Raw genomic sequence first — 26354 nt, 5'->3', positions numbered from 1 at the left:
GCACACAGGAGAGCCTGATGGATACTGCATTTTTGAGGCCAATACTAATATTCATATTTGACAGTTTTAAAAATCAAATAATGATATCAGCTGATAGTAGTTTGCAGTATTTTTTATACAATAGTTTTCTTTCCACATAAACAACTATTTTTAAGGCCTCTCATTTTTCCTTTATTTTTTTAAGGCCTAGTGACTGAAATCTGCCCTGAGCAGGACCATTTGCATTTTGCAGGACATTTTAGGGTTGAAAAATAAAGTTGTAGTGCTCACTAGTGGACAAACTATGTCGACAACTTTGGCATTTATGCTCTGCAATCTCTTAGAGCTAACATATATACCAATACCAATATGTCTGCCTTAAGGTAATATCGGCTGACATTACAGGTCATTTTATAGAGTCTGGCTCTAAACAGATAATGCAAAATATATTTCCCCTGCTCCTCCCAATAAAATAATATCCAAGGCAGCACAACAAACTAAAGATTCACAACAGGTTGGCTCAGCACTTCTTGGACAGTTTTGAAAAAATAAACTTTTACATAAGATTAGAGAGCAGGTCTACTGTATGGAATTGTATTAAATTATTGTTTTGCGCCAACCTTGACTTGTCAATGTATATCTTTATTACACTCCACATGGTCTGGCTCTTATGAGATTTTTATTTAATTTACACCAGTTTTAATTTATTATAAATGTATATAGTGATGTGTTGTGACTGTCCCAAACATATCAAATATACCTGCTTTTTGTCATGATGTGACATTTCCCAGTGATTGGGAACTATACTCACTTTGACTGGTAGGGGTTGAGGCTGGCGATCGGCACAATTTTGGAGCTGCCCCCTGGAGTGCTGGGCATAGCAGATGGGTTTTTTTTCCCAAAGTCTCTACTGAAACCCTTTTTCACTGTTGGAGGAATGAAGAGAGAAATAAATGATCCATGAAGAGCAGTGATGGAGAGAAGTCAAGAGTGAGGCACATGCATTATTCATCAGAGAGGAATTACAAAAATCCAATTTCTTTGGATTGCAACTGCTTGATCACTGTAGTTATCTCACTTCATGAGGGAAGTTTCATCAAAGAAAAGCCTAATGACTTAAAGTAAATTTACCACCGTTGGCTCTGGAGTCGAGCGAGAGGATAGACTCCAACAGGAAACAAATCTCGTCAAGCCAAGTTGGTGGAGATGTGTGATCCAGCATTTTGGTGAGAAGGATGATTCACATTTCACAGAATCAGGGCAGAGTGTGAAATGCTATAACAAACTGGAGCTGCTCTTCCCCAGGAGAGCACAGCTGCCTGACTTTGAGATTTTCCGTTTGAACAAGCGCTGCACATTTGATTTGTGTGCGTCTCACGCGGAGGATTAGAGTTCAAAGTGTCCACTTAAGTCCTCCCACTTTGCCAACCACTGCACTTCTGGTAATTAAGCCCCCAGATCAACCAGCACACACAGAAAAATGAACAATGACTGTGCTCATGAGGAGGGTGCTTGCCACAACCTCAATTCCCACATGGCAGATTAGAGGGATGAATACCTGCTATGACACACACTAGAAGACAGAAAAATCCCTCTGACAGCCGGATTGCAAATCTCTCCTGGTCAGAGTTATTTGTGATGCTGCGATCTACTGCTTATCATTGACATGAACAAAGGTGAAGAATAAATGTTTGTTCATGGGGTTAAAATACACTCTCCAGGTAGTCTGTGTTTCTACATACTTGCTTGTTTGTGTATTCCATTGTGCATTCAAAAACAGATAAACACAGTGATTGACAGGCACAGGCAGAGACAGCTACCCATCGACACAGGCTCACAGTCGTTCAAGTTTATGCTACCAAGCACTCACATGAAAAGGGGAACCTCTGGAGAATTGCGAATTGTGTCAATAACACAGTGAAAAAACTCTTGAGAAAGCTAAAAATGAAAATGTTTCTCAACGGGGCTGTCAAAATTACTTGTGTCCTGTAAATCTGTGGGTCACCCACATTATAGAGAGCAGCAGAGAAATGCTGCCATCTGGTGGTTACATGAACTATTTGTGCACATTTTTCCACTAAATGAAATGTCTACACAAGTTCAGCCATTTTTTTTAAAGTCCGCATGAAATAAAAAAAAATGAATTTTCCAGTTTTAATTCTGTGTGCTTTCTGTTTCAAAATTCTGATGACTCATCCTGCATTCAGAGGCATTTACAAAATTTCATCAAATCAAATCAACTTTGGGTGATTAACAAGCCACACCAGTCATATAAAACCACACTTCACCATGTGTGTTGATTGTGGTAGCTAACAAAGCATTATGGAGAGTGATAGAGAGAGATGAGTGTTAAGGTATCTGTGGGCAAATCATTTGTTTTCATTTCCAAAACAACGTGGCTAAGGCCTAAATCATGCACCTCTTCCTCGTTCTCCTCCTAATCTAACAGTAAGGGAAGTGTGTGTGGAGCAGCAGACTCCGCTGTAGCTTGGCATAGTGCAGCACTCTAGGCCCACCCACTTCTTAGCAGTCCAATAAATTGCTCAGCATTTGATTTAAATCCCTCCTATAACTGTACACCACTCAATTTTTTTTTTTTTTTTACTGGGACTTCAATTCCGGTTAAATCTAAAACTTGCGCTCACCTTCATTTGTATTTTGCTGCTGTAGTGGAGGGCGGATCTCAGGGACTGGTGCAGACTGTGGGGCTTTGACTTGACCTGCAGAGAAGTTTTGACATCAGTATCATCCTGCAGTGACACTTTGAACCATATATAAGACAAATGTATATGCAATAGTGTTGTCACAATACTGAAATTTCTAACTTCGATACAATACCTTGAAAAATATAATTACTTTTTTCAATACCATGGGAAAAAAAATTTACATTGAGGGGATACAATTTAAACATTTTCATTCAAAGATAAATAAAACCATGCTGTAACCTGATGTCAATGACAACTTTTCTTTTCTTGGTTAGTAGCAGAGAACAGCATAATAGCGGTAAATATTAACACTAAGAGAACGAGAAATTCTGGCTGGTACCACTGTACTGACACGGTTTCAAATATTAAGAATCAATATATATAGATAAATCAATATTTTTGACAACACTAATATGTAAACATACATCTCACCTCATAAACACATTCAGTGAGCATTGCTTCAAGACAAATATGATTTTTCAGTAAGCAGCAAACATTACGAAATGTGTTTTGGAGGCTTACCATCAGTGTAAGGAGTAGGGTCACCTATTCTTCCAGCAACTTCTTCAGCAGGCTTAACGACTTCTATTTCCAAAATGATTACCACTCGTCTGTAATGAGACATCACAATTAACTGCAGAATATAGCACTGTATCCATGCATTGTGGAGGATAATTACTAAATACGCTCACTATATTCAACACAATTATGCAGGTAATGGCCAAAGTCTCAATAGGAAGATAAGAAATGTGTAAAAAAAAAAAACTGCATACCGTTTATCCTTCAGTATGTTTGTCACATGTTTCTTCAGAATGCAGATGCAGTTCGGGGCCAGTCGGTTTTCTTCAGCCATGTAGTTCAGCTGCGTTGAGAGCATGAAGGCTGCAAAGGTGTAGAAAAGTGACAATTCAGTTAAAGGGCTCTTGAAAATAACTGCTCCTAAACAGCTGTAGTCTTCAACCCCATTGCACATTTAGTGTCTAATAAAAAATTTAAATAGCAGCCACATTCACATTTTAATGAGATTATATTAATTAAGGTAATCTAACAAACAGAGGAATCTGAGGAAGATGGTTTACTGTCTGAGTACTGGCATCCACATTAATATAAAACTGAATCTAAATATCAGTCACAACAATTAACAATAATTTGCAATAACTTGCTTTACAAATCTCATCGTCTGTCATGGAGCCAAATCTGTTTTCCTGTATTAATGTGGTAGCTGCGTTGGAGGGAAATAAGTACTCCACTATGTATCAAAAGAAATCATAACAAAAATAAAAAAACATACAGGACAGAGTGTGTACTCCATCGCTCATCATCACCCGAAAGCGAGCTGGACCATTTCCTCCATCAATCTTCCGAATGTTCTGAAAGGTGATATAAGTCAAACTGTTAAAGCAATCCTTTCGTTTAGATTTGACGACTGGTGCATTCAAGACTTAAAGTGCATATCAGTCATTTCCTTTGCCAGCCCCTTGTCTTTCTTTTGTACATAAAACTCTTTACTTCTCATAAAGTGAGCTACATCATGTCTGGACTTGTTCTCTGAAGTGTCCATTGTTGTTGAGACCCCACTGCACTGTGTGGAAATACTTCAAATACTGTAGTATTTATGAAATGTGTGTCATGTGAAATGTAACGTTAGTATGTCCAGCTTTGGTTTACAGAATGCTTCCTACGTCTAGGTAAGAGGTGGAGACAATAGGGATATGTGTGTTTGTGGTGTCAATCTTAGCTTGATAAATTGTCACTACATACAGAATGAATTAAGTCAGTAGGTCAGCAGGGATGTAAAGGTGAAGCAGTAATGTTAAGGAAAGATTTCATGATACTGGTTCTTTGTTACTCACCACACACTGCAGCACTGCGTCATTGCCACCGGTGCCATTTGATAGAGCCTGGAAACACAAATAGCTAGCTTAATTACTGCGTTTATGCTAACTAGCTTTAGCCGTTTGTCAAGTTATATATTTGACCATGTTAAAAGGTAAAAACATTTAGAAAACCATTTCTTTCTTTCTTTCGTTCTTTCTTTCTTTCTTCCAATGACAATTCAAAGTAATTATCTAACATTAGAGTTCAATTTCTACTCTAACAACAGCGAAGTAGCTACATTTTGTCAGTTAAGCTGACTAATGCTAACGTTCTTATTTTGACCTCTGCCGTTGGTTCAATTACAAACTGTAAAGCTACATCAGCTGCAAACAAGTGACTGCTAGCTTCTCCAGCTGAACAAAGAATGCACTTTCTCGTTTTGAAATTCATATTTTAGTGTCATAGTTATACTGAAAAGATTATCCTTACCACTATGGCACCCTCTGAGAGCTTTGCCATGTTTGCGAGGAGGTGATTTAGCCACAAAAAGACGACTTTAATACAAAATGTCAGACAGACAGCTCTGCGCGTCCACCACTGACAGTACTCCGGCAGTTATGTCGCTGGCGCCAACAGCTTGTACAAACGCGCGAAGCGTCGCATTTGCTGCTACAGTTTCCGGTTCCGGTCACAGATCTGACTTCAGTTTGCAGCCAGTCAGCACCGTGAATGTATCGGCTTGGAAACGCTGTAAAACTGACCGGAGACCAGTTACATGAATCTCAGCGCCAAGCATGCCGTGACGTCAGGCGCTTAGTACGATGCGTTTAGGGCCAGAGGAAAATGGGAGATTTCAGACTCCGCCATAACTCATATCTTCGAAAGGATGTAAACAAAAACTTAGACAGCCGTATTTTGGAAATTATTGGGTTGATACTTTTTAAATGATCGCATGTTTTTGTTAATGAGGTCATCACACTAATATAAGAATAATTACCTCATAGATAGATATGATCTTAAAAAGATATATGTGCATATATGTGCAAGAAGTAACCTTTTCCCTAAATTATTTTATCGCAGGCTCTTCCTGTGTAAATACAATATTAGATGTAGAGGACAAATTGATAACAACACATTAAAAAATAATGGCTGCGAAAAATAAGATTTTACTGAAATATGTATATGAAGTACCTGCGATTCCCATAGTTTTATTGCAGTCATTTAATGTTGCACCACAGACAGCAGGACAAAACAAGTGGGATAGGACCAGGTTATTTTCCAAATTACAGGTAACTCCATTAGCTAATCACTGGGATTTAGATATTTAGGTATGTTAAATTGTCCTCTTTGTATAATCTTTCCTTAGTTTCACCAAGCTTCAGATTACATCAGCAGTTTTTTTTTAATTCAAGAAGACAATAAAACTCATAACCTTGACATGTTGTGTTTCAAATCAATTCAGTTTATTAGTCCATTGGGTGAAATCTCGAAAAATTCAACTACATACAAAAGTAAAGCTGTGTCATTGGCCTTACATTTCATACCTTGAAAATTTAAAGTGTTACTAAATATAATCTTGAGAGTTGCTTGACCAGTTCATCTAATACAGCAAAACTGTAATTTGTTAAAGAAATATTTGTTTTTTACATGGAATACTGTGCTCCTCAGTGTGTCTTTTCTTGATTGAAATAAAGACACAAATGAAGCATATGTTCTCACACATACATTTGATCCAGCTAAGAAATATTGTACATTTAATCTGTACAATTGTAGAGATCTTGGTCTGGGTTTTCCATGGGACAGTAGTGCAGGTATTAGTCCCTACTTAGGTGGGCCTCCAAATGTGCCAAGCTGATTCTTATCAAATGGGAATCCCACTTTATCTTTGCTTCCAAGTCCTCCTCTCTGCAAGATAGGAGCTCCAGGATTTGGGTTGTTAATGACCCCCATGAAAATCGGCACTTGAGTCTTATCATCCATAAGGGCAAAGAAGAAAGGTTGGCTGAGGTGGAATACAGGGTTGGATGCCCGTGAGATGACCACAGTGGTGGCTGCAGCAGCCTCCGCACCCTCCTCATTTATCTCCATGGTGGACTTGTGCATCACACTGGAGACCAGCAGGGGGCCGTCTGCTATCTCAGCCAGGTTGGGACTGGAAAACATCCCTCCGAGGCCTAAAACAGAGCAGGGGGACAGGGTCAATTCAAGTCTGTCTGTAGCATGCTCAAAAAAGACCATGGGATATTATGAGGTCTTACCTAATTTGGTAAAAACATCCTGCAGTTCTTGACCATACTCCAACTTAAATTTGGGGACTTTAACTTGAACAGCCCTCTCCTTTGGCAGACGACGATACAGGTCCGAGATATTCAGCTTTGCGGAAAGTGAAGACAAATTCACCTGGCCGGACATGGGCATGACTACCAACAAGTTCATGGACTTCTGGAATGGGAAACTCGCTACCTGCGCAGGAAGACGAAACAGTGTTGTAATGAAATGGAGGTTATGTCAGGTATTTTTTTTGTCAGTGTATAGTGATGACACTGTATTTTACCTGAGCCTCCAGTTCATTATCAGTAAATAAACTCAAAGGATGTTTGGCATCTTCCATCACTTCAACGTCAACCATGCGCTTGTCGTCAAGGTAGAACACACCTCTTGAGGTAAAGCGCGGGTCAAATCGACTTTTCCACTCTCCTGCAGGTAATATGGGGTCTGAGTTTTAGTCGACAGCACTATTCAAACATTCAGTAGCTAATGAAAAAGAAAATTTGCAAACACAGGAGATTTCATTGGTTTCCATTGGGATCTTGGCAAATAAGTATTCTCAGCAAATTTTATTTAGAAAAGAGACTAATTACATGAAGATGGTAACATTTTACCCTTGAAGTGGACGGCATTAATGAGCATGAGGAGCACATTCGGCGGCAAAGCGGACAGGAAGTCAGTCATCTTTCCGTTTGTTGCATTCTCTACCCAGGCGTTTATCTGTTGCAGGCTTTCCAGGACTGCTGGCTCTGAGTCATATAACCGCTGAGATTCATGGACAAAGTCTGGCTTTGGCTCAAACCCTAAAACAAATAATAAACACACACTCTTTCAGCTCTATTTCTCTCAAACCTGCTCTTTTAGGTCAGCACAAATTAGTGAGAGAAGTGATGAGATGTAAGTGTTTTCTGTGTGGTCTAAACTTTTAGTGTAGTTGAAAGTTATTTGCTGGGAAGTAACCTTGGCGCAGGAAGATACGAGTGGCAATTTGCAGGTCATTGTTTCTGAGCTGCTCTAAGACATTGTGCAGAGATTCGTGGTAACAGGGGAGCGTGTTTTCATGGAGATGATGCATCAGCAGCTCCTCTGTCTCATTTACTGCACCTGTAAAGGGAGAGGGATGCAATAATTGGATGAGAGCGGCAGCAGTCTCCAGACGACTATAAACTTGGGCAAATTGTTGACACAATTCATCAAATGTGGTAACTGCATGTTTGTGAAGAGCAAGCTGTTTAGATACAATGTGTCATATAAATGCTGCATCAGGACATGCATACCTAAAGCCAGTTGGGAGAGTGCTAATGATATGCTGAAAGGAGATATGATGACATTTGGCTGCTCTGGCGTTGACTCCAGGTTCTGCAGCAGCTGCACACCCAGTTTCTGAATGGCTGCAGCGACTGCTTCCCTGGACTGTAGGCTTTGGGCGGCAGACGGACAAACTTCATCTTGCTCTTCCTCCGATGAGCTCCCATTGGGCCTACTAGTTATGGTTGTTGCAGTTACTGGTGCTTCTGTCGTATTAGCACTTCCTGGTTGTGCTGTACTTTCATTTTTTACTTTCTAAAGGCAGGAATGTGAGAAAAGTTAAGTACAAGGACATTTTCCAAATTGTGACACAAGCACAAGGAGAGAGAAAAAAACTTCCAAACTGTTTTGCCTCTAACCTCTATGGGATGGCTGGGCATCAAAGGAATGAGAGGCACCAAAGGGATCGATTCCTTTTCTTCCACCTCAACACTCTGTCGAGAAGAAAGGTATTATAAAACAATCTATACAAGCATTATATAATCAGCAAAGATTATAGTTATTTAGCATGATCTTAAAAGTGATTTATAAGGAATTCCAGTGCTTTACAGTGACTCCTTGGCTGCAGAGACAGATCAACAGGAGTGTCAGAGGAAGGTCCATGTCCTTAGAATGTAACTGGAAATGAGAGAAATTATGTTTGCTGGAAAACAACCCATAAAAATTAAGAAATATATACCTGTCATAGTCAAATCTCTTGAAGCACAACACTCACCTTTTGTTTATAGTTTCTCTGCTGTATTGTTGGCAGGTCTCAAAAGCTTTGGTACTACTTAGTCGCCCTCTTTTTAAGGAGCCCTGCCTAAATATGCCTAAAACATGGGAGTCACACAAAATATTTTGTTGAACCTGCGCCAAGATTTCCACACAATGGGCCTCACACAGCAACATTCTTTTAAAATTCTCACATATCACAGAACAGAGAGGAAGATAAGTTGCACCAAAGTTGGAAGGTTCTTAACCATCCAAATCAGCTCTTACTCAGATATGCTGAATGATGACACTTTATATCAATAAACCCTTAACAAAGTAAATATGACTGTCCAGAGTGTGCACTGGTATTACAGGAAACATTTGTGATGATGTAAATGCCATGTCAGCAGCAGTGGTGGAAGAAACAGTCAAATCCTTTACCTAAGTAAAAGTAGCAAGATCACACTTTAAAAATACTGTTAATAGTAAAAGTCCTGAATTGAAAATTAGGTATGTTAGTACCATTAAACGTTAAAGTGATCAATGCAAAATAACATAAATTTAATATGGTTGAATAATTAAACTTATTAAAAGTTAAAGCAGTAGGTCCATATAATTTAGAAGCTGGAACCATAAAAAAATTTTCCATTGAAAATAACAAACAATTATCAAAATAGTTGTCAGTCATTTTGTGTTAATTCAATGCTGTATGTGCAAAACTCTTCATTTGTAAAATAACTAGTAACTTAAGTTATCAAATGATTGCAGTGGAGTAAAATGTATATGTCTGTAGTGTAGTGAAGTAGAATCACAAAGAGGTATGAGATTCAAATACTTAGGTAAAGTAACTGTAATTTGCACCTAAGTACAGCACTTGAATAAATGTGCTTAGTTACATTCAAGAGGGAAGCATAGTAACTGAAACGAAAATGGTCATAAAAGCAGTGCTCTTTTGTCTCATCAAGTAGATCTGTGTGATCTCTGTGTGAGGCCTGCTGACCAATGCATCTACGAGCAAAATATAAGCTGTTCAGAATGATCCAATCATTATAATGACTCGAAAACATAGTCTTAATATGATTTTCATGCATTTTTTTACTACAATTTAAAACTTGTAAATATTTTTTCTTATCTAAGAGAAGAGCAAAGTAAGAAAACATTTGAGAATTCCAGGAATAAATGGGTATTAACAAAATAAGAACAAATCGTGGATCCGTCAAAAAATAAGGGAAGTTTGTTCGTATGTCCCTTCCTGCACGAGGCCCAGGAAAAAGCAAAGGATGTGCTTTCAGCAGATACCGAGGCTGTCTTAAACAACATCCTAATATTACAAATTTATTGTTCAATTAAACATTGTGACAGGACTATATGCACTTTGAGGGACCAAAATCAGAAAAAGCATTTTGAGTTTCAGTGCAGCGTGATGTCATCAAGGATTTCTGTGTTCAAATAAACAAAGTATCCAAATACAAAAAATAAAATACAGTTTAAGAAGTGTGAATTATAAGCTGGTGGAGCCATAGCCCCCTATGCAGACCTTACAGACATGAAAAATCCATGAATAACTGACTAGCATTTTGCATATTCCACCACGTATTCAAATGTACCATAGTAACCCAATACATTTATTAAAATAAATTTGATCTTACCTTAAGGTTAAATTAGAAAAAACTTGCTGCCTTGTCCAAAAAAGGAGCGACTAAGTGACTGTGGATGGCAGAATTCCTGACAGTAAAAGATTGGCACTTGCTCAGCAAACAGTTAAACATCAACTTACATTGATTGGGGCCTCATTTAAGCCACTATTTGTTTGTAAATGTAGCTACTGACAATCACCTGGGGTTGAATATTGAAGACTGAGCAACTTTGCATGTCAATGAGCAGGGGATAATATCATGACACAACAAAATCTTTACCAGCAAACAGGACAAATTAATTGCAAAAGTGTGGTTAATCCAACTGTGTGTGGGCAAACAAACACAACCTGCTGATACTAGTTACACATCTGATGTCGGAGAACACAAGCCCACACTTCCCAGAAACCGCTGGCTTTGATATATTACCAACTTCGCAGAATGGATGTGACCGTTCTTTGAAGTCTAGAAACTGTTGGTATATGTTATGACCAGTAATTACTCAACAGAAGGGACACATTAAAAAAAAAAAAAAAAAAAAAAAAAAGAATATCAGTGTATTTGGTCGTATTTCACCACTAAGCAAAAGTGATATCTTCTCGATCACATGACAGCCATCTGCAAACACAAGAAGGGACTTTGTCCAATCTGAGCTCTACTGACTCAGCCAAGATCAGAAAGCAAGGCTAGGAGTCATGATGGATCCAGGTGAATCACACAGAAGTGGAACACAAACAAAAGACATGGACGCAAATCTTTTTTTTTTTATTAATCCAGTTAATAAATAAGCGTTTCAAGGACTTTTCTTAAAATGTTCAGAGATCAATTGTCACCAATTATCAATGTGCAACTACAAATTTTCTTGTCAAAACAAAGTTTTATGTTTATTGAGCTTTCACTCCGGGTTTACAAAAACACAGAATATCAAAAGGTGTAGTACACTTGTCAGAGCATTTTGAGCTTTGGGCAAATGATTACAAAAGTAGGCAAACTGTGTTTTACAACATGACAGTGATAAAAATCATACAAAGGGGAGAGCTTTGATCATTGGATGCTAATGAGCTTTGAAAACTTTGATAGATTCATTAAGAGTTTTGCAGAAATTGGGTCGAGTTTAAGGTACAAAACTCTGCTGTATATTCATGTGCATAATACGGAGCAAGTTAAACCACATCTTTTTATTGATTTATAACCTTTTTCAACATATTCATATGCAGTTACATATAAATGTTAAAATACAAAACTGTTTATCTTGGCATTGACTGTTCCTATGTTAGCTTTTGTACTCAGAAATTAGAAAGTGGTGAGTCTAACAAACTGGCATACCCAGTCAAAGTGGCACCTGCCAAGATACACTCCCAGTGTAATGCTGCTACAGGTTCTGACTGATAAATCAAGAATCTCTAAACATGGTTTAAAAATCCCAAAGCAACTTCAAGTAATTTATTAGTGGATAAAAACATTCAGTCTTTAAAATCTGAGTGAGAATCTAAATGTTACAATTCAGGCCATACTTGTGCAGTAGAATAAAGGCTGTGCATCAGTAACTTACTTTAGTATGTGACAATTGAAGCGTCTCCACTCAGAGGATGTACCAAGACTGTTGACAAAACAGCGAGTGTACTTTTATTGTTCATGATGTATAAACAATCTACTATGAAACGACTCTTATGAAACACAGAGTAACGCGAACACAAACAAATGATTTGATCTACAAATACTGCATAGTTTAATCAGTGCATTTGGACACGCATGTATTCTAACATCGAGGGAAATGAAAGTTGAGGTCAATGTTTTTTTGGTGTTGTTATGCATCTATTTGGAAAGTGTAAACACTACATAAGAACCGTGTTTGGTTCCACCTTCCTGAGCATGTCTTCTGATTCATTCTTTTGAACAGAATAACTGACCTTGTCCAAAGAATAAATGACCTTGTTAAGGTAAGAATTTCCCATATACTATCTATACATCTATAGGCTTTTAAAAAATCATGGGATTTACTGTACAAGATGAGTGTGAACTGCAGGGCACATATTTCTTGCTCATCAAATTCAGTGCCAACAGCAAGAGTGGCAAGGATAGGTAGGCATGAAGCTTATACAGTGCCTTTACTGGTGCTGCTTCGTTCAAAAAGCAATTTAGAGAAACTGCCCTACCAGTACAATTGACCTCAAGCACAGGAGAAGGGACAGAAAGAGCTCAGACACCTGGTGTCTTGAGATATAAGACACTTCCAAGGTCAACGGACTGAGTGTTTAGAGCAGCTAAAAGCCATTGATTTTCCCTAAGCTAGTAACCGGATGGCCCCGTTCTCAGAGCCCAGCAGCAGGAGCCTTTTGGTGGGCAAGACCGCCAGGCTTGTCAGAGTGCCGCGGAAGTTCTCTGAGCTTAGCTTCGTGCTGCTAACAGGACTCAGGGAGATATCTGCCATGGAGTAAACCCCTATCTTGTTAGCCACTGTTCCAGTCACAATCTCTGAACCATAAAGGTCAAAGGCGTGGATGGGGTCTGACTGCGACTTGTACTGCCGGAGAGGCTTGTGCTCCAGATCTTTCCACACAGAGAGTGTGTAGTCAGTGGAGGAGCTGATGACCAAGTTTCCTTCAGCAGCCTGAAAAGTAAAATACAAGAAAAGAAGTCACTGACTATTCATTCCATATCGAATAAATACGGCCAGTCCAAGTCCATCCTTTCTCAAGACTTGTGATTAAACACCAAGCAATGCGATTAAAATTTCCTCATAAATACCCTAAAACTAAAAAAATATGAGAAGTAAGTGAACTAAATAGGATACTTTTAAAGGTCCAGTGTGTAGGATTTAGTGGCATCTAGCGGTGAAGCTGCAGAACTGCAACTTCTAACATGTGTAAAGGGTGTGGGACAAGCTTTTACAACCTTTTTGACCAAAAAGGAAAATTCTGTCTGGAGCTGCATCATTGCACTGCGCCATCAAGTCTATATTAACTTTACTAATAAGTCTAAATGAGCTTTTATTAATGTTTTACCACAAGTCAGCTATTCTGCAGTGGGCTATTTAGAATTATTTGGAACTTTGACTTTGCAGAGTTGGTGGTGAAAGCAGATGAATCTGTCCATGCAGTATTAGTTTCTCTATTTTCCTCCAAGACTTTTACATTTTTTGGATTTTGAATCCATAGCTACCCTGACAAGTAGGGCTGCCACGATTAGTCGACTAATCGATGACTAATCGACTATTAAAATAATTGGTGACTATTTTAGTAGTCGACTAATCGATTTGAGTCATTTTTCATAGAAAAGTACTATAGAAGTACCCCAAAATACTCTTACTGCAGCTTCTTACGTTCAGATAATGGCAGCTTTACACACTATCCCGTGACAGTGAACTAAAACCCTTTGGCATGAGTATGAAACAAGACATTAGATGACGTAATTTTGGGGTTTGGGACGAGACAGACCGACATTTTTCAACATTTTAACACATTTTTCGATGAAATGATTAGTCGACTAACTGAAGAAATAATCGACAGATTAGTCGACAATGAAAATAATCGTTAGTGGCAGCCCTACTGACAAGGGAAACTTTGGAAAATTTGGAAGAAAAGGTGGCAGGCCATAGATGTATGACGCACATTTCAGTTGACCAAATATTTAAACTTTTTTTTTTCAAATAAGATCAAGAATTTATTTGTTTTTAATTTCCCAGCTAAGTATGAGAACAGTCACTGGTTGACACGTAAGAATTGAGGGGGAAGTCTGAGTAATACAGATGTGCCAATGAGAACCACTGTGGTCCTTCTAATGAGTAACCTGTGTCCATATTTGCCTAAACTTGTGCCTTTAAAACTAGAGATACAATCCTTGACCTAATTTGGGGTTAAATAAAGTTTGCTCATCCTTGCGCACTGTTGACAACAGATTTGCTGGGTACAACTTTCACCATCTCTGCACCTCTTAGTATCTCTCCAATAGCTTTGGGGAATGTCAAAATAAAAGCCAATTGGCTGGTTGTTGTCTTGAGTATTTATCATCCAAGAGTACAGCCACAACTTCTGGCTTGAGTAACAGGCTCTTTCAAGTATTGTTTGGAGACAGTGCTGATGTCATACAATAGCTCAGGTTTTTACACGTGGTGCTAAATTAAGATTAAATTAACACTACACCTATTAAGTAACAAACTGAATGAAACTCAAAACAACAATATTCATCTTTCTTACAACTGTAAACCCCTTCGCATTTCATAAAATGCTTGTTTACATTTTTATCAGGGTCTGGCAATGTGAGGTATGCAAACTATCACTTAATATTCTTCACAAAGCTCTCAACCTGCATAAAAACAGGTTAAGCATCAAAGTAAAACTATTCTAGAACCCATGTAAACAACCCACCAAGAGGTTAAGGTTAGACATACAGATGTAAGGTGGGTCATTCAGAGAAAGTCAACGACAGGTAACAAGTGGCGTACTTCCACTGCGTGGTTTGTGATTTCTACAGCTGTGGTCATCCAAAAGTTTCCACTCTTTAACACTTACACTCGTTTGTGTTTATTGTGAAATAAAGAACAAATAAACAGAAAGAAATTACCCTCCTAACAGTAAAGGCCTATAGCCCAACCCCAAACACATACGATCTTTCTGTTATTTCAGAAATTACTCCATGCTTACAACTCAACAAAGTAATGGAGTCATGTTGGAGAAACTGTCCACTTGTGTTTGGCTACAAGTTCATCTAGCAGGACACAAAGTTTGACTACAGCATAGGGAGAGACTGCCCATTTATGTGACACACTGCATGACCCGCCTCCCCCAGCCCACGTCTCAAGTCAACAACTTGGGGACTGTTTCAAACTCTACTTTTTGGTGGATTTAGAGACAATGTTTAAGGTACTGGCAGCCAAATTGCAAAATGTTTAATGCTAGACATTTTCTTTCCAATACACTGAAATTTGGTTTTGTCTTAGTTTCCTTTCTTCCTTCCTTTTTCTTTAGGTCTACTGGGCATCTAACATTTTTTATACTGTTCTGAAAGCACTCATTTACTTATGCTTTCAACAAATCTATAGAAACTAGTATTAACTACTCCAGTCCATCATTGCTATAATTTGAAAACACGAAATGCATTTGCATAATGTTGCCAAATAGTTGATATAACTATCTCAAATGAATCCTAAAATAAGAAATGCTCTTGAGGGGTGCCATATGGCCTACAGGTTTGTCCAACGTCCCTGATCAAGTAGGGCCAGGAAATGTTTGTTGCATGCCAGAATCTCTTGCCTCTATTTCTTGTTTCCACTTTACTGTCTGCTATTTGAATAAAGTCAAAGATGCCCCCAAAATGATTAATTTCATACATAACTATTGGTGTCAACAGCCAAACCTTCATGGGATCCATTTTACTGTCACTGGTAGATCATCTTCCAGTAGCCAAGAAGCTGACCACATACTGAAAACCACCAACTACTGACTAAGATGTTACCCAGAGGCAGCCCTATTCAGTTATACAGACATACACATATTCACATAAACATGCTCCAAGTATACCTTCATTTGGAGGATATCTCCCTCATGAGCCGGCCAGCCCTTCAGAACAAGTCCAGTGCGTGCATCGAGCAGAACAATGAAGCCAGACGAGAAACCCGCAGCCACAGTGCGCCCTAAAGGGCTCACTGCCAGGTAGCGGATGAGCCCAGCACTCACATTGTTGTATGCCAAACGAAATTCATGCTGGGGACACAGGGGAAGATTTGTCATTGTCAAGTCTGAAATAACTCTACAGCAGAGAAGTGTGAAAAAGGCTACCATTTTGAAAACACATTGATAATTGGCGGATATTGTATGGCAGAATGAGCTTGCTAAGTGAAATTGCTACCTGCAATCCAGGTTTGCGAGGATCGATGAAGCGGAGAATAGAATCTGCACTGCCAAACACAACACTGCAGTGTGGTGCTGGCATGGTAGTGACAGCTGTAATGGGATTCTTCCCGTCCACAGCTTCATACGAGCGGATCTGCTTGCCTAAAGACACCAGAGAGAGTGTAGTTACATAGAATAGTACACTTGTTTTGTTGCACCCATCATGTCCTCTAACCACATGAAGCACCCTCTATGTTTTACGTGCACAGTTCTAATGATGAGCAGAAATGTATTGTCTCTCTTACCTGTGTACTGGTCCCACAGGTGCACAGTACCATCGCAGCTGACTACCTCCTGTGAAGCCTCTAGCTGTCCGACATAGAAGATTGACTTTCGATGGTCATTATATGTCAGCCTGGGCTCCACCTCCTGTGTTCCATCACCATGGTTATAAAGGGGCCAAAGCTTTACAGTCTTGTCTTTACTGCCAGAGAGGAAGTAATCCTCTCCGGCCAGGGGGGCCAAACACTTCGTGGTGCCTGAGTGACCCAGGAAGCTCTGCAGCCGGATCTGGTGGAAGTGGAAATGTGGATCCTGCTGGTTGAGGCCAATCTCATACTGCCAGTAGGCCAGCCAGTTCCCCTGCAGGGAGCGGCCACTGCGAGGGAGCTCCTGCTTCAGAGCACTGTCCTCTGGGGTGGGGCCTGTCACCCAGGAGGAGGAAAAGGAAGCTGTGCCAACTGATGAAGTGGTGAAGGTGGACGCAGTGGTGATGGGGGTGGCATGGCTGGAGCGTCCCCAAGAGTTACCCAAGCCCAAGTTGGAGCTACCATCGTAATCAGCGTCACGGGACACTTGGATACGGTTTCCTACCAGGTGGCTCCCAAATGTGCCTGACTCAGGGAGGGAGTCTCCTAGTGAGGTGGAACTCGTTGAGGGTGCAGGGAATGGGCTGCAACCCATTCGTCTGCCAAAACCAGAGGAGAGACCCATGGAGGACGCAGGCAGCTCCATCCTTGACGCTGTTGCCAGATTCGTCTCTGGATTCCCCTGACGCAAACTCTGATGGTAGGACTGGGCCAACTGCCAGACCAGCTCGTGGTTGGGAACCAGTTTCCGAATTGCCACATCACCTACAGAAATGACAATACAGCACTGACTTATACCACTTAAGTATAAAAATATCTTTTATTTAATCACAAAGCACACTGCCTTCTTCTTACTAGATAGGGTTTTTTGAATTTGGGCCAGGATGAGGTGTTTCTTACCTATGAGGCAGTAGAAGGGGATATAGGAGGCATGGGCCATCTCTGGGTTAAATACAGTCTGTAGCTCCTCCAGTACTGCCAACTCATACGTCACATTAGACTTTTCAGGTGTGCAGACATCCACAACCGTGACTTCTCCAACTACTCTGCGAGGGGCGCTGTCCAGCTACAGTGTAAGAGAGACAGTATTTCCAATTCTGTTTTCTAAAGACATAAGTGTAACTACATTATGAAACCTCTAAATTATCTGATGCAACAAGAAAAAACATCCTGCCACGCTCACAAATGCATGTACTCCCCTGTCTCTCCCTGTCTGTCAGACAGTTTGTATTCCAAGTTTCTGCCTCGTTTATATTTTCATCCATATTTTCATCTGCCTTTCTGTCTGTTTTTTGTGAAGCTCCTCGTGACAGATCTGCTTGTTGAAAGCATTCTAGAAATAAACCTGACATCCCGCTTGTCAGTCTTTATGTGTTGTGTGTGTGCATACCTGGGGCTGCAGAGAATGCAGCAGAGAGAAAACAGCAAAGAACCGACGCAGAGTGTCAGCCATATGCTGCTGCACCATCTCCCTCCCGATGCGCAGACAGATGAGAGCCATCAGGCTGAGTGTCTTGAGACAGACGGCAGTGCGCGTCTGCACCCCGCTGGGGAACCTGAGTACAGCAGAATGTGTACAACCAAGCAAAGTATGAATGACATATCTATCGTGGCATGTTTTCTGATTATACTCTATTTCAACACCAAAATTTAAATTACATTGCACTTCAAAATAACTTTAACATTTCTTTGAATAAAAAGCACATCAATGTCTGCAATATTTTACAATGACTTTGCCATGCTGTTTAAATAATTGAACACTATCATCAACTGCATTTAGAGTATGTGCTGGTTGTACGTGTGTTATTTACCCCATACGGGGGGTGGTGAGCAAGTCCAATAGCGGCAGGAGCACATCCTGGTTGATCTTCATAAGCATGTCCATTAGAGTGGTATCAGAGAGAAAGACAATGATCTTCTGTGTAAGTGCAACAGCTCCAAGCAGACTTGCCTCCTTACGTGTGTTAAGACGCTGTGAAGAAGGTGGAGAAACCTGGAAACATACACATTTGCAAAATCAAAGCACATTTTGTTAATGTTCTGGTTTAAGATACGGCTTTATAGGCCAATGGAGGTTTGATGTGTGTTAGCGCATTCTCCTTACCAGGTATCCTATATAAGGCAGGTACTGGTAAGTGAGTACAGGTTCTCCATAAAGTTGAGCTATGTAGATGAGACAGTCCAGCACGGGCCCTGCTGTCTCGTCACCGACCACAGGTTTCTTCTCATACACGCTGCCCATGCCCACACTCTCCAGTGTGCATTCCTCAGATGCTACAGCCACAAACTGGTGTTTCTCAAGACCTAGAGGCAAAGAACATGAAGAGAAAAAGGGGTGAAGAAAACACAAGCTGTAAGACATGACAATGGTTAACTGCAAATTACTGTATAACTGTCCAAAATTTATGTACCAATGTAACAATTTGTGAGCAATCGCAGTAAATTTCTGGCTACATATCGAGATGTCACTGTTGGTCCAAGTTTTGCCGACAGCCATCGCACTGTTTTGCAAACGGTATCTGTGTGTGAAGACGAGACGACCATTAGATATTATCAGTTAATAAACAAATAATTTACATAAACCTCAATCAGTCACTCACCTAGAAGGATCTTTTGCTCTTTCTCCCCAAACTCTTCAGATGGATCATGGTCATCCTCCTCCTGCTCTCCCACAATGTCTTTCTCAGTCTCTTCCATTGCCATTCCATTCACAAATTCACCCTCCAGAGTGGCTACTGTTGCTCCTGAAGCTTCTGTGCAACCAGAGAGAGTGAGCTCCAGGTTGGCAACAGCAGTGTCGTCTGCCCCATCTTTACCTTCGTTAGTCTCAGTCACCTCTTCTTCCTCCAGCTCTCCCCCCTCCTCACCCTCACTAGCGTGTTTCAGGTCCTGGCTGCTGTCAGCTGATTTGAGACTGGCTCGATCCCGCATTGAGTCTCCATCACCGAGTGAGAGCTCGCTTGTGCTGCTTTTGTCACTGAGTTTCCCCACACTTAGAGACTCCTGGTCTTGATCCTTGGCTGCAGAGTTCTGGCTTGGCTGTTTCCCAGCGGCCACTCCAGCTCCACTGTTGACATAGAACCCATTTTGAAAGTCCTCTGCCTCTGAGAGAAACACTTGGTCATTGAGACTGATGCCAGAGGAGTAATCAACCATCCCTGCCTCTCCAACCACCCCGACTCCTCCACTGGCACCACTGCCACCTCCCATATTCCCGCTGACAGACCCAGACGATGACCGCACCTCGCCACACTGAAAGTCCTCCTCCTCTTCCTCCCCTAGATTACATGTGCCTCCCCTCAACCCTTTGCAAGCTTCCGCGCCAGAGCCTGAGTTGTAGCTTTCAAAGCCAGTGATGACCTGCAGCACATGGGGGAGGAGGCTGGACAGAAAGGCCTGCAGGCCAAGTCTCACAATCAGCTGCAGAATGAAACAGTCAGTGTAGAGATAGAAACGTCCTCGCAGGCAGTGAGGGTTTTCATAAACATTGATCAGTGGCTTCAGTAAGTACTTGTTTGCATTTCTGGGACCCAGTACTCTAGAGATGGGCTCGAAAAGGTACCAGGCAGCATAGACAGCAGTGGACTCTTCAAGCATGAGAGCTAGAATGAAGGGCAAGAGGATTTCAAGACCTTCAGCTGTGACATTACCCCGCAATAGTGTCTCAAGCTGCTGCCACAGGTGAAAAACAACATCTCTTCCTTGAAGACTACACGTGGTCTCCATTTTGGCATGGTAGGAAAAGATAAAGTCGTGAAGTGCTGCAAAATAGGAAGGGAAAGGAAAGGGAGTGATGATTGGGTTCAGTAGCTGGCAGGGGTTTGGGGGAGGGAGACCATCGCAGATAGGTTCATATTTGAAAAGGAGTGGACGTGGGCAATCTGGTACTTCTCTATGTGCTATTCCAGAGTGCTTCTCTATTAGCAGCAGTGTCTCAAGAGCATGATGCAAAGACAGTGGCACATCACGGAGGCTGGCAGAGCATAGCTTCATAACAGCTTGGAAACGCTGACTCAGGGGGGTGCCTGGTTTCAGTCCTCTCAGTTTAGAAGGATAGAATATCTCAGCAATGAGAACACCAAGGGCCTGCATGTCTCTTTGGTAGAGCTGTGTAAGAGAGGGTAGAGATTCAATTATGCCACTGTCTCTCATGCAGTCAGTGGATCCTGCAGGATGACATACTTCAGCGTGCAGACTCTTCACCAGGAAATTGTTCAACTTCTCCAGCTCTTCCAAAGGCTGCAATGGGTTAAAGCCTTCAGGGAGGACAATCTTGATTTCCTCTGCATTGGTGGCAGTCACACTCCCCTCCCCATGTTTTTTGTTCGTTGGCCCACCCCTTTGTAACATGGCACTGCGCAAACCAGGGCCTAAGCCGCTTGTGAAATCACCAGGGAATGAACTCGGGGACTGGGATACAATAAGTGCCGTGTGTTCTCCTCCCATCTTTCCTCCCACTGTACTGATGCTTGGCAGTGGCACAGAGCAGGATACAGAACTAGATGAGCCAGCAGATGCTAATGAGTCCAGAGCTTCCATACCTTGTTCAAGCTCTTCATCTCTGTCTACCATGGTCCAGCTGCTTGACTCACACCCTGTGGACTCTGGCACCATTCCATCCACAGTGTCAGCCACAGTGTCGATTTGAGGGATGTGTAGAGAAGGCACATTTAGAGCAGCAAGGCCAAGGAGAGGAGGTTCTGGTGGGGCGTACTGGGAAGGAGATAAGCGTGGCGGGTGGGGCTGGTCAAACAGCTGAACTACACCGTAGGTAGTCAGATTGGTGTGGTTGTCCACTAGGTGCAGGCACACGTTTTTGGCCTTTACAGCTTCTTTACCAGACAGCTTATAGCCAAATGTGAGATCTATCCAATGATGCAAGTACTGGGACACCTCTCTGCTCTCCAGAAGGCGCCGATGGACCTCAATAAACTCCTCACACGACTTGCACCAGGAAGGCACATCCAGGTCTGGCATGTCAGGGTGGATTGAGCGGAAAATGGAGGGGTCTGTGTAGAACTCTGGAATGCACTCATCAGGGGTCCAGCTCTGCATGCGCTCCATACTGGCTGGGTATTCATTAGGCTCCCACTGGGACCTAACATGGCTGCACAACACTGACTTGGGTGTCTGCCGGGCTTTGTAGACATAGTAGGTAATGTCTGAGAGTACATCAGATATGTGATGAGGTACGTGGAGATGGTCTGACTGTCCAGCACCGCCAGCACCTACAGAGCCACCGAGGTCTCCACCTACACCGCTTCCACCTACCCCATTACCCACTGCAGCAGCCAAAGCCTCTTTGGTCATCTCATATGTGAAGTCCAGCTGCTTATCTCCTTTGTTGAGCCTAAACTTTGACCTCCTTAGGTCGCGGAATTTTCCAAATGGCACAGTGAAATCCACAACCCAAGGCAGCACTGGGTGATAATTGGGGTCGCCTTCTCGCCGTCCTGCTAACCTGTTCAGTTCCATCAGGTAGCGGAAGTTACTGACTCTTCCGTGGACCCAGTCCAGAACCAACTTCTTGAGCTCATGAAAGCAGTCTTTACAAAGTCTTTTGTTCTCTTGGCTAACACATGAATTGTTCCTTGAGAGGACACTTTTTGGCACTTGTCTGCCAGTCACATCACTATTTGCATCCCCTTCCATCCCCAGTTCCTCATAATGAGCTAGGTTGACCTTGAGACGACTGCAGAGCTGTTCATCTACTGCTATGTCTTGCAGGGAGAGCTCTCCACAAGACAGACCTGCTGCATGACATCCCTGCAGGGCTATTAGTAACTGGTACAGAATGAACAACACTTTGGCATGGCTGTTAGCGAGCTTGGCGGGGCTGAAGGAGACAATATCATTGAGTGAATACTGAGTATAAGGTAGAATCACGTAGAGCATCTCAGCAGTCTCAAGCAGACACTCTGCAGGCAGAACATTAGGACACAGATGGTCTGACTGGGACTTGGAAAAGCAAGATGAAGTGGATGGCAAGTAGTTTTCTTTCTCCTTCTCTCTGGCTGGAGAAAGGGATGGTGACACTCTGTCAGATGAGATGAATGTGGAATTGAAGAGCTTCTGCAAGGCATGACGCACTGCATCTACGGCTGCAACATGCATCTGCTCATTGGCTCCTGCATATGACTGCACGAGTTTGTAATGAGCATCACGCCACAGATTCCTGAAAAAGGGAAAAAAGACAAAGAGCCGATACATTACTATCTTAAATACGTTCTACTCAAAGACTGCATTTATTTTCCCGCATTAAAGTATTTTTAAGTAATACATAAATCTCACACAATTCAAAATCATGGCAAACATTTAATGGACATCTACGCTGAAAATGCAATTAACAGGGCAATTGTGACTTTCCAACTTAAGGAAACTTCCCAAAGCTGCAAGCACGAGTTAACAGCTAATGTTATTAAGAGTGCCCAATTGAGCTGATAAAGTGAATCGGAAACCCTGTCCTAACCACAGCAGGTAACCATACAACTGATGAAAAGCTCATTTAGATACAAAAACAACACACACAAACACTTCAGGAATCCACAGAGTGAAGTGATATTAGGGCTGCGATTTACAATAGTTTTAAATACGGATTAATGTCACCTTTTTTTGTCTTGTTTTTTGATTAATCACAAGTCACTATGTTTTCAAAGCCCATGTCTTCAAAACTTTTTTGAATTTTTGCCTGACCAACAGCACAAAACCCAAAGACAGTAAATGTCTGTGATGTGATACATTTTAAATACATTTTAATAACATAAACTGGACAAAAGAAGTAAAGAAGCATGTTTGATAAGATGAATGAATTTAGCAAGTAATCAGTTATACAAATTGCTGCAGATTGAAGAGCTGTAGATTAACTTATCGATTAATTAATTAAATGATTGCTTAAGCTTTCACTAATATCACAGAAAAGCTTTTATAAGCTCATTGGACTAAAGTACTTGATGTTTAAAAGAACAGTTAATTGTCATGTGAAAGAAAAATGTTCTTTAAAGGGAGATTTTTATTTTTACTTTTCGTGCAGAAATAGATAAAGATATATATGAGATAAGAGATAGACAATAGATAGAATAACAGATTTTACCTGACATTATGTTGTGACACCCACTGCATGGATTTGACATACGAATCCTGTGACATGAATTCCATTTGTTGATGGCATGGGTCTCTGGCCAATCTGTAGCTCAGCTTGCTTTTCCTCAGACCTTGAATGCACACTCGTGTCCAGCCAGGAGGCAACTTTGCCTGGGAACACTGCAGGTAGGTGCGAACTTCTGCCTCACTGATGCTGTCAAAGCGGGCACATCGCATGATCCTCTTCTCCCTCAGGGCTATCACCCAGCGTGTAGGGACGAGTGCTATGAGCTCCCTGGAACGGGGACCTGGGCCTTGCTGCCGCCGGTCAACCCCCAAGTCTTTCTCAACAGCATGCATCAGCCGATCCATGGTGAGTCTGCAATGCTCGCTAAGAGTTGCACAATGTCCTGCTGTGTACACCTTGCTGTCTCCCACAAGGACGACTTTCAGACATTCATTGAATAAGAAATCAAAGTCATCAAGGGCAGAGCTAATGTCCTCTTCTTCCTGTCCCTCTGAGGAAATAATTGACAAGCATAATGGATAATTAGATAAGCAACTACTTCTTTTATAGTTTGCTGTAATGAGATACTAATTGTTTTCCAGAGAGGAGAAAAGCACGTTTCTACAATGGAAGTGTGATATGATAATGCTTAATGCACACGATTACTTCTCCTTCTCCAAGTCCCTGAAGTTGGAGCTCGAGCTCTGCTCACTCACATGACTGCCTCCTGCTTCCGCCCCATACACACATCCATTCCACCTTAGTGACAAGTTTGCTAAAAAGACTCAAGTTTAGGGATTTAAACTGTAACTTTAAAACAATTCCTCGGTGCCACTTACCAAATGTACGACTCACTTTACTTACGACAAGTTCCCAAAATGGTAACATAGTAACAGAAGCTAAAAGTTTGAGTGGATTCGTTTAACGTTAACGTTAGCTAGGCTACTAGCTCTCTGGCAGAGATACAGCCGAAATAAAATATACAGCCCAACTTCAACAGCGACTATACATATTGTAAGCTTCAAACAACATTTGTATATGTGATTTAGCTAACGACAACCTGTTTTACGTTATAAATATCATAACGGGAGCTTTAATAAGCTTTAAGAAGACTATAGAGGAAGTAACGTCAACTTAACGCTAACAGTTAGCATAACAGTAGCTAACATTAAGATACCTCCCTCAAGCAGGCAAAATGTCTTCAAATAGTTAATAACATCACTGACACAATGCTGAACAAGGGCAGCTATGCTGATTAAATGTCACTCCACTGTAATTACAAAACAACAGCCCTCAATGTTCAATGTTTTGCTCACCTCTCAGCACCAATAGCAGCTGACAGCTAGTTAGCGCTAAGCTAACGGTGCACCGCCGGTTTCACGCATGATGAGTTTGTACAGTGACTTCATGAAACCAGGACATGCAGCGGGGCGACGTTTACTTCCTCCATGTTTCCTGCTGTGTATTGATGCGTGTCAGCAGACAGACGACAGTCAGTCAGCCGATGATGTTTTGTTCGGTGCTAGTTGGAGCCATGTTTAAGAAGCGACACCTCACGTGACATAACACCAGCCCCATCTCATGTGATTGCTGCTGCTGCCCTGAAGCTGCAACACCATAGGGCCCACTTCTTCTTCTTAGAGATATAGAGGTAGCTGGCGTCCTTACTGTTGCATTACTGCCATCTTCTGGAGTTAGTTTACTCATGAAGTGTCCAGTTTGTCAGATTTTGTTACCATCAGCTCTGTTCAGTTTAAGAAGCTGCTAATCAAATGTCTCCTACCTTGTCCTCTTCCACCACATTCCAGTTTGCTCTTTAATCCTGCTCATGTTAGCCCCTAATCATATCATTTCCTCAACCATGTCCTTTCTCTCAAATATATAGCCTGTTCCCTCTAACTAGCAAGGATGTGTTTTAAAGTTTCTGGTACCTGACAATGTACACAAAGACAGCTTGGATGCTTCCCCACAGTCTGAGGAGTTGTTTGAAGTTGTTGAATTTTGAAATGACGTAAATTTATGTCCTCCTCTTATCTCTCTAGGGTCACCTTGATGAAGCGACAACCACGGTGGAAAAATAGAGGTGTCTTTTGTGAACTTATTCAATATGATTTCCAACTCCACAAAGTTTTAAAGGGCTGCATTATAGTGCATCCTCCACAGCACACTGGGTGCATTGTTTAAACTTTTTAATACCCTGAATTTATTGGAAAACTGTGTTTTTATATTGGACAATCTGTTATGTTTTCTTTGCACATTTGTTGACGCTTGCCTCTTTACATTTCATTGTTAATCCTGTGGTGTGCATGTGACTATTAAAATGCTCGAATCCTAGAGATATATCTCGCTGAGCTAATGTAGTGAATGAAATGTAGCCACAACTCTACATTTTGCTTGCAGTTTCCTGGCCTTTAAAGTCCCTGGAAATGATCTTATACTCATCTTAATCTAGACTTATTTTAGGAGCCACCCCATTATAGACTGCTTCCTAGATTGGCAGTGTCTCAAGATTGCACTTTCTACTGTGTTAAGTTTGAATAAATATTTCCATCTAATATCTGTCAGGGATGTACTGAGAGTCATCTCCACAAGGTGGCATTATGTCCAGAATCTCACAGACAATGTCCTCCAGCAGTCTTGTGCAGACCTGTACAGTATGTGTA

The 26354-nt window shown here is 41.4% G+C and overlaps 3 protein-coding genes across 3 annotated transcripts in view; all 3 read right to left on the bottom strand.

Annotated features, from left to right (window-relative positions):
* rpa1 (replication protein A1) overlaps nucleotides 1–5148 on the bottom strand; it is a 35550-nt gene extending 30402 nt beyond the window's left edge. Inside the window, exons 1-7 of the mRNA XM_033632288.2 lie at nucleotides 4992–5148; nucleotides 4538–4585; nucleotides 3976–4054; nucleotides 3458–3566; nucleotides 3207–3295; nucleotides 2625–2699; nucleotides 791–905 (exon numbers count right to left, since the gene is read on the bottom strand). Of these exons, the coding sequence (XP_033488179.1) occupies nucleotides 791–905; nucleotides 2625–2699; nucleotides 3207–3295; nucleotides 3458–3566; nucleotides 3976–4054; nucleotides 4538–4585; nucleotides 4992–5021 (545 nt within the window). The 5' untranslated portion in view covers nucleotides 5022–5148. The remainder of the gene's footprint in view (nucleotides 1–790; nucleotides 906–2624; nucleotides 2700–3206; nucleotides 3296–3457; nucleotides 3567–3975; nucleotides 4055–4537; nucleotides 4586–4991) is intronic.
* A 795-nt stretch (nucleotides 5149–5943) lies between these two features.
* serpinf2b (serpin peptidase inhibitor, clade F (alpha-2 antiplasmin, pigment epithelium derived factor), member 2b) lies at nucleotides 5944–10559 on the bottom strand. Its single transcript, XM_033630569.2, has 10 exons — nucleotides 10421–10559; nucleotides 8794–8890; nucleotides 8628–8696; nucleotides 8438–8512; nucleotides 8048–8333; nucleotides 7731–7874; nucleotides 7385–7573; nucleotides 7057–7199; nucleotides 6761–6965; nucleotides 5944–6676 (listed from the first exon to the last, which is right to left on the bottom strand). Exons 3-10 carry the CDS (start codon nucleotides 8679–8681, stop codon nucleotides 6324–6326), a joined length of 1449 nt encoding a protein of 482 aa, XP_033486460.1. The 5' UTR covers nucleotides 8682–8696; nucleotides 8794–8890; nucleotides 10421–10559; the 3' UTR covers nucleotides 5944–6323.
* A 590-nt stretch (nucleotides 10560–11149) lies between these two features.
* Nucleotides 11150–25248, bottom strand: wdr81 (WD repeat domain 81). The gene is made up of 12 exons (XM_033631471.2): nucleotides 25008–25248; nucleotides 23695–24202; nucleotides 19205–22779; nucleotides 19016–19123; nucleotides 18709–18908; nucleotides 18416–18597; nucleotides 17995–18160; nucleotides 17505–17670; nucleotides 16542–17369; nucleotides 16253–16398; nucleotides 15925–16107; nucleotides 11150–13016 (listed from the first exon to the last, which is right to left on the bottom strand). Exons 2-12 carry the CDS (start codon nucleotides 24054–24056, stop codon nucleotides 12690–12692), a joined length of 6243 nt encoding a protein of 2080 aa, XP_033487362.2. The 5' UTR covers nucleotides 24057–24202; nucleotides 25008–25248; the 3' UTR covers nucleotides 11150–12689.
* Between the last annotated feature and the right edge of the window lie 1106 nt (nucleotides 25249–26354).

This window comes from Epinephelus lanceolatus, chromosome 4 (assembly GCF_041903045.1).
Source record: "Epinephelus lanceolatus isolate andai-2023 chromosome 4, ASM4190304v1, whole genome shotgun sequence".
NCBI lineage: Eukaryota > Metazoa > Chordata > Actinopteri > Perciformes > Serranidae > Epinephelus > Epinephelus lanceolatus.
Note: the sequence above shows the minus strand (reverse complement) of the source record. Positions and strands in the feature narration are given on the sequence as shown.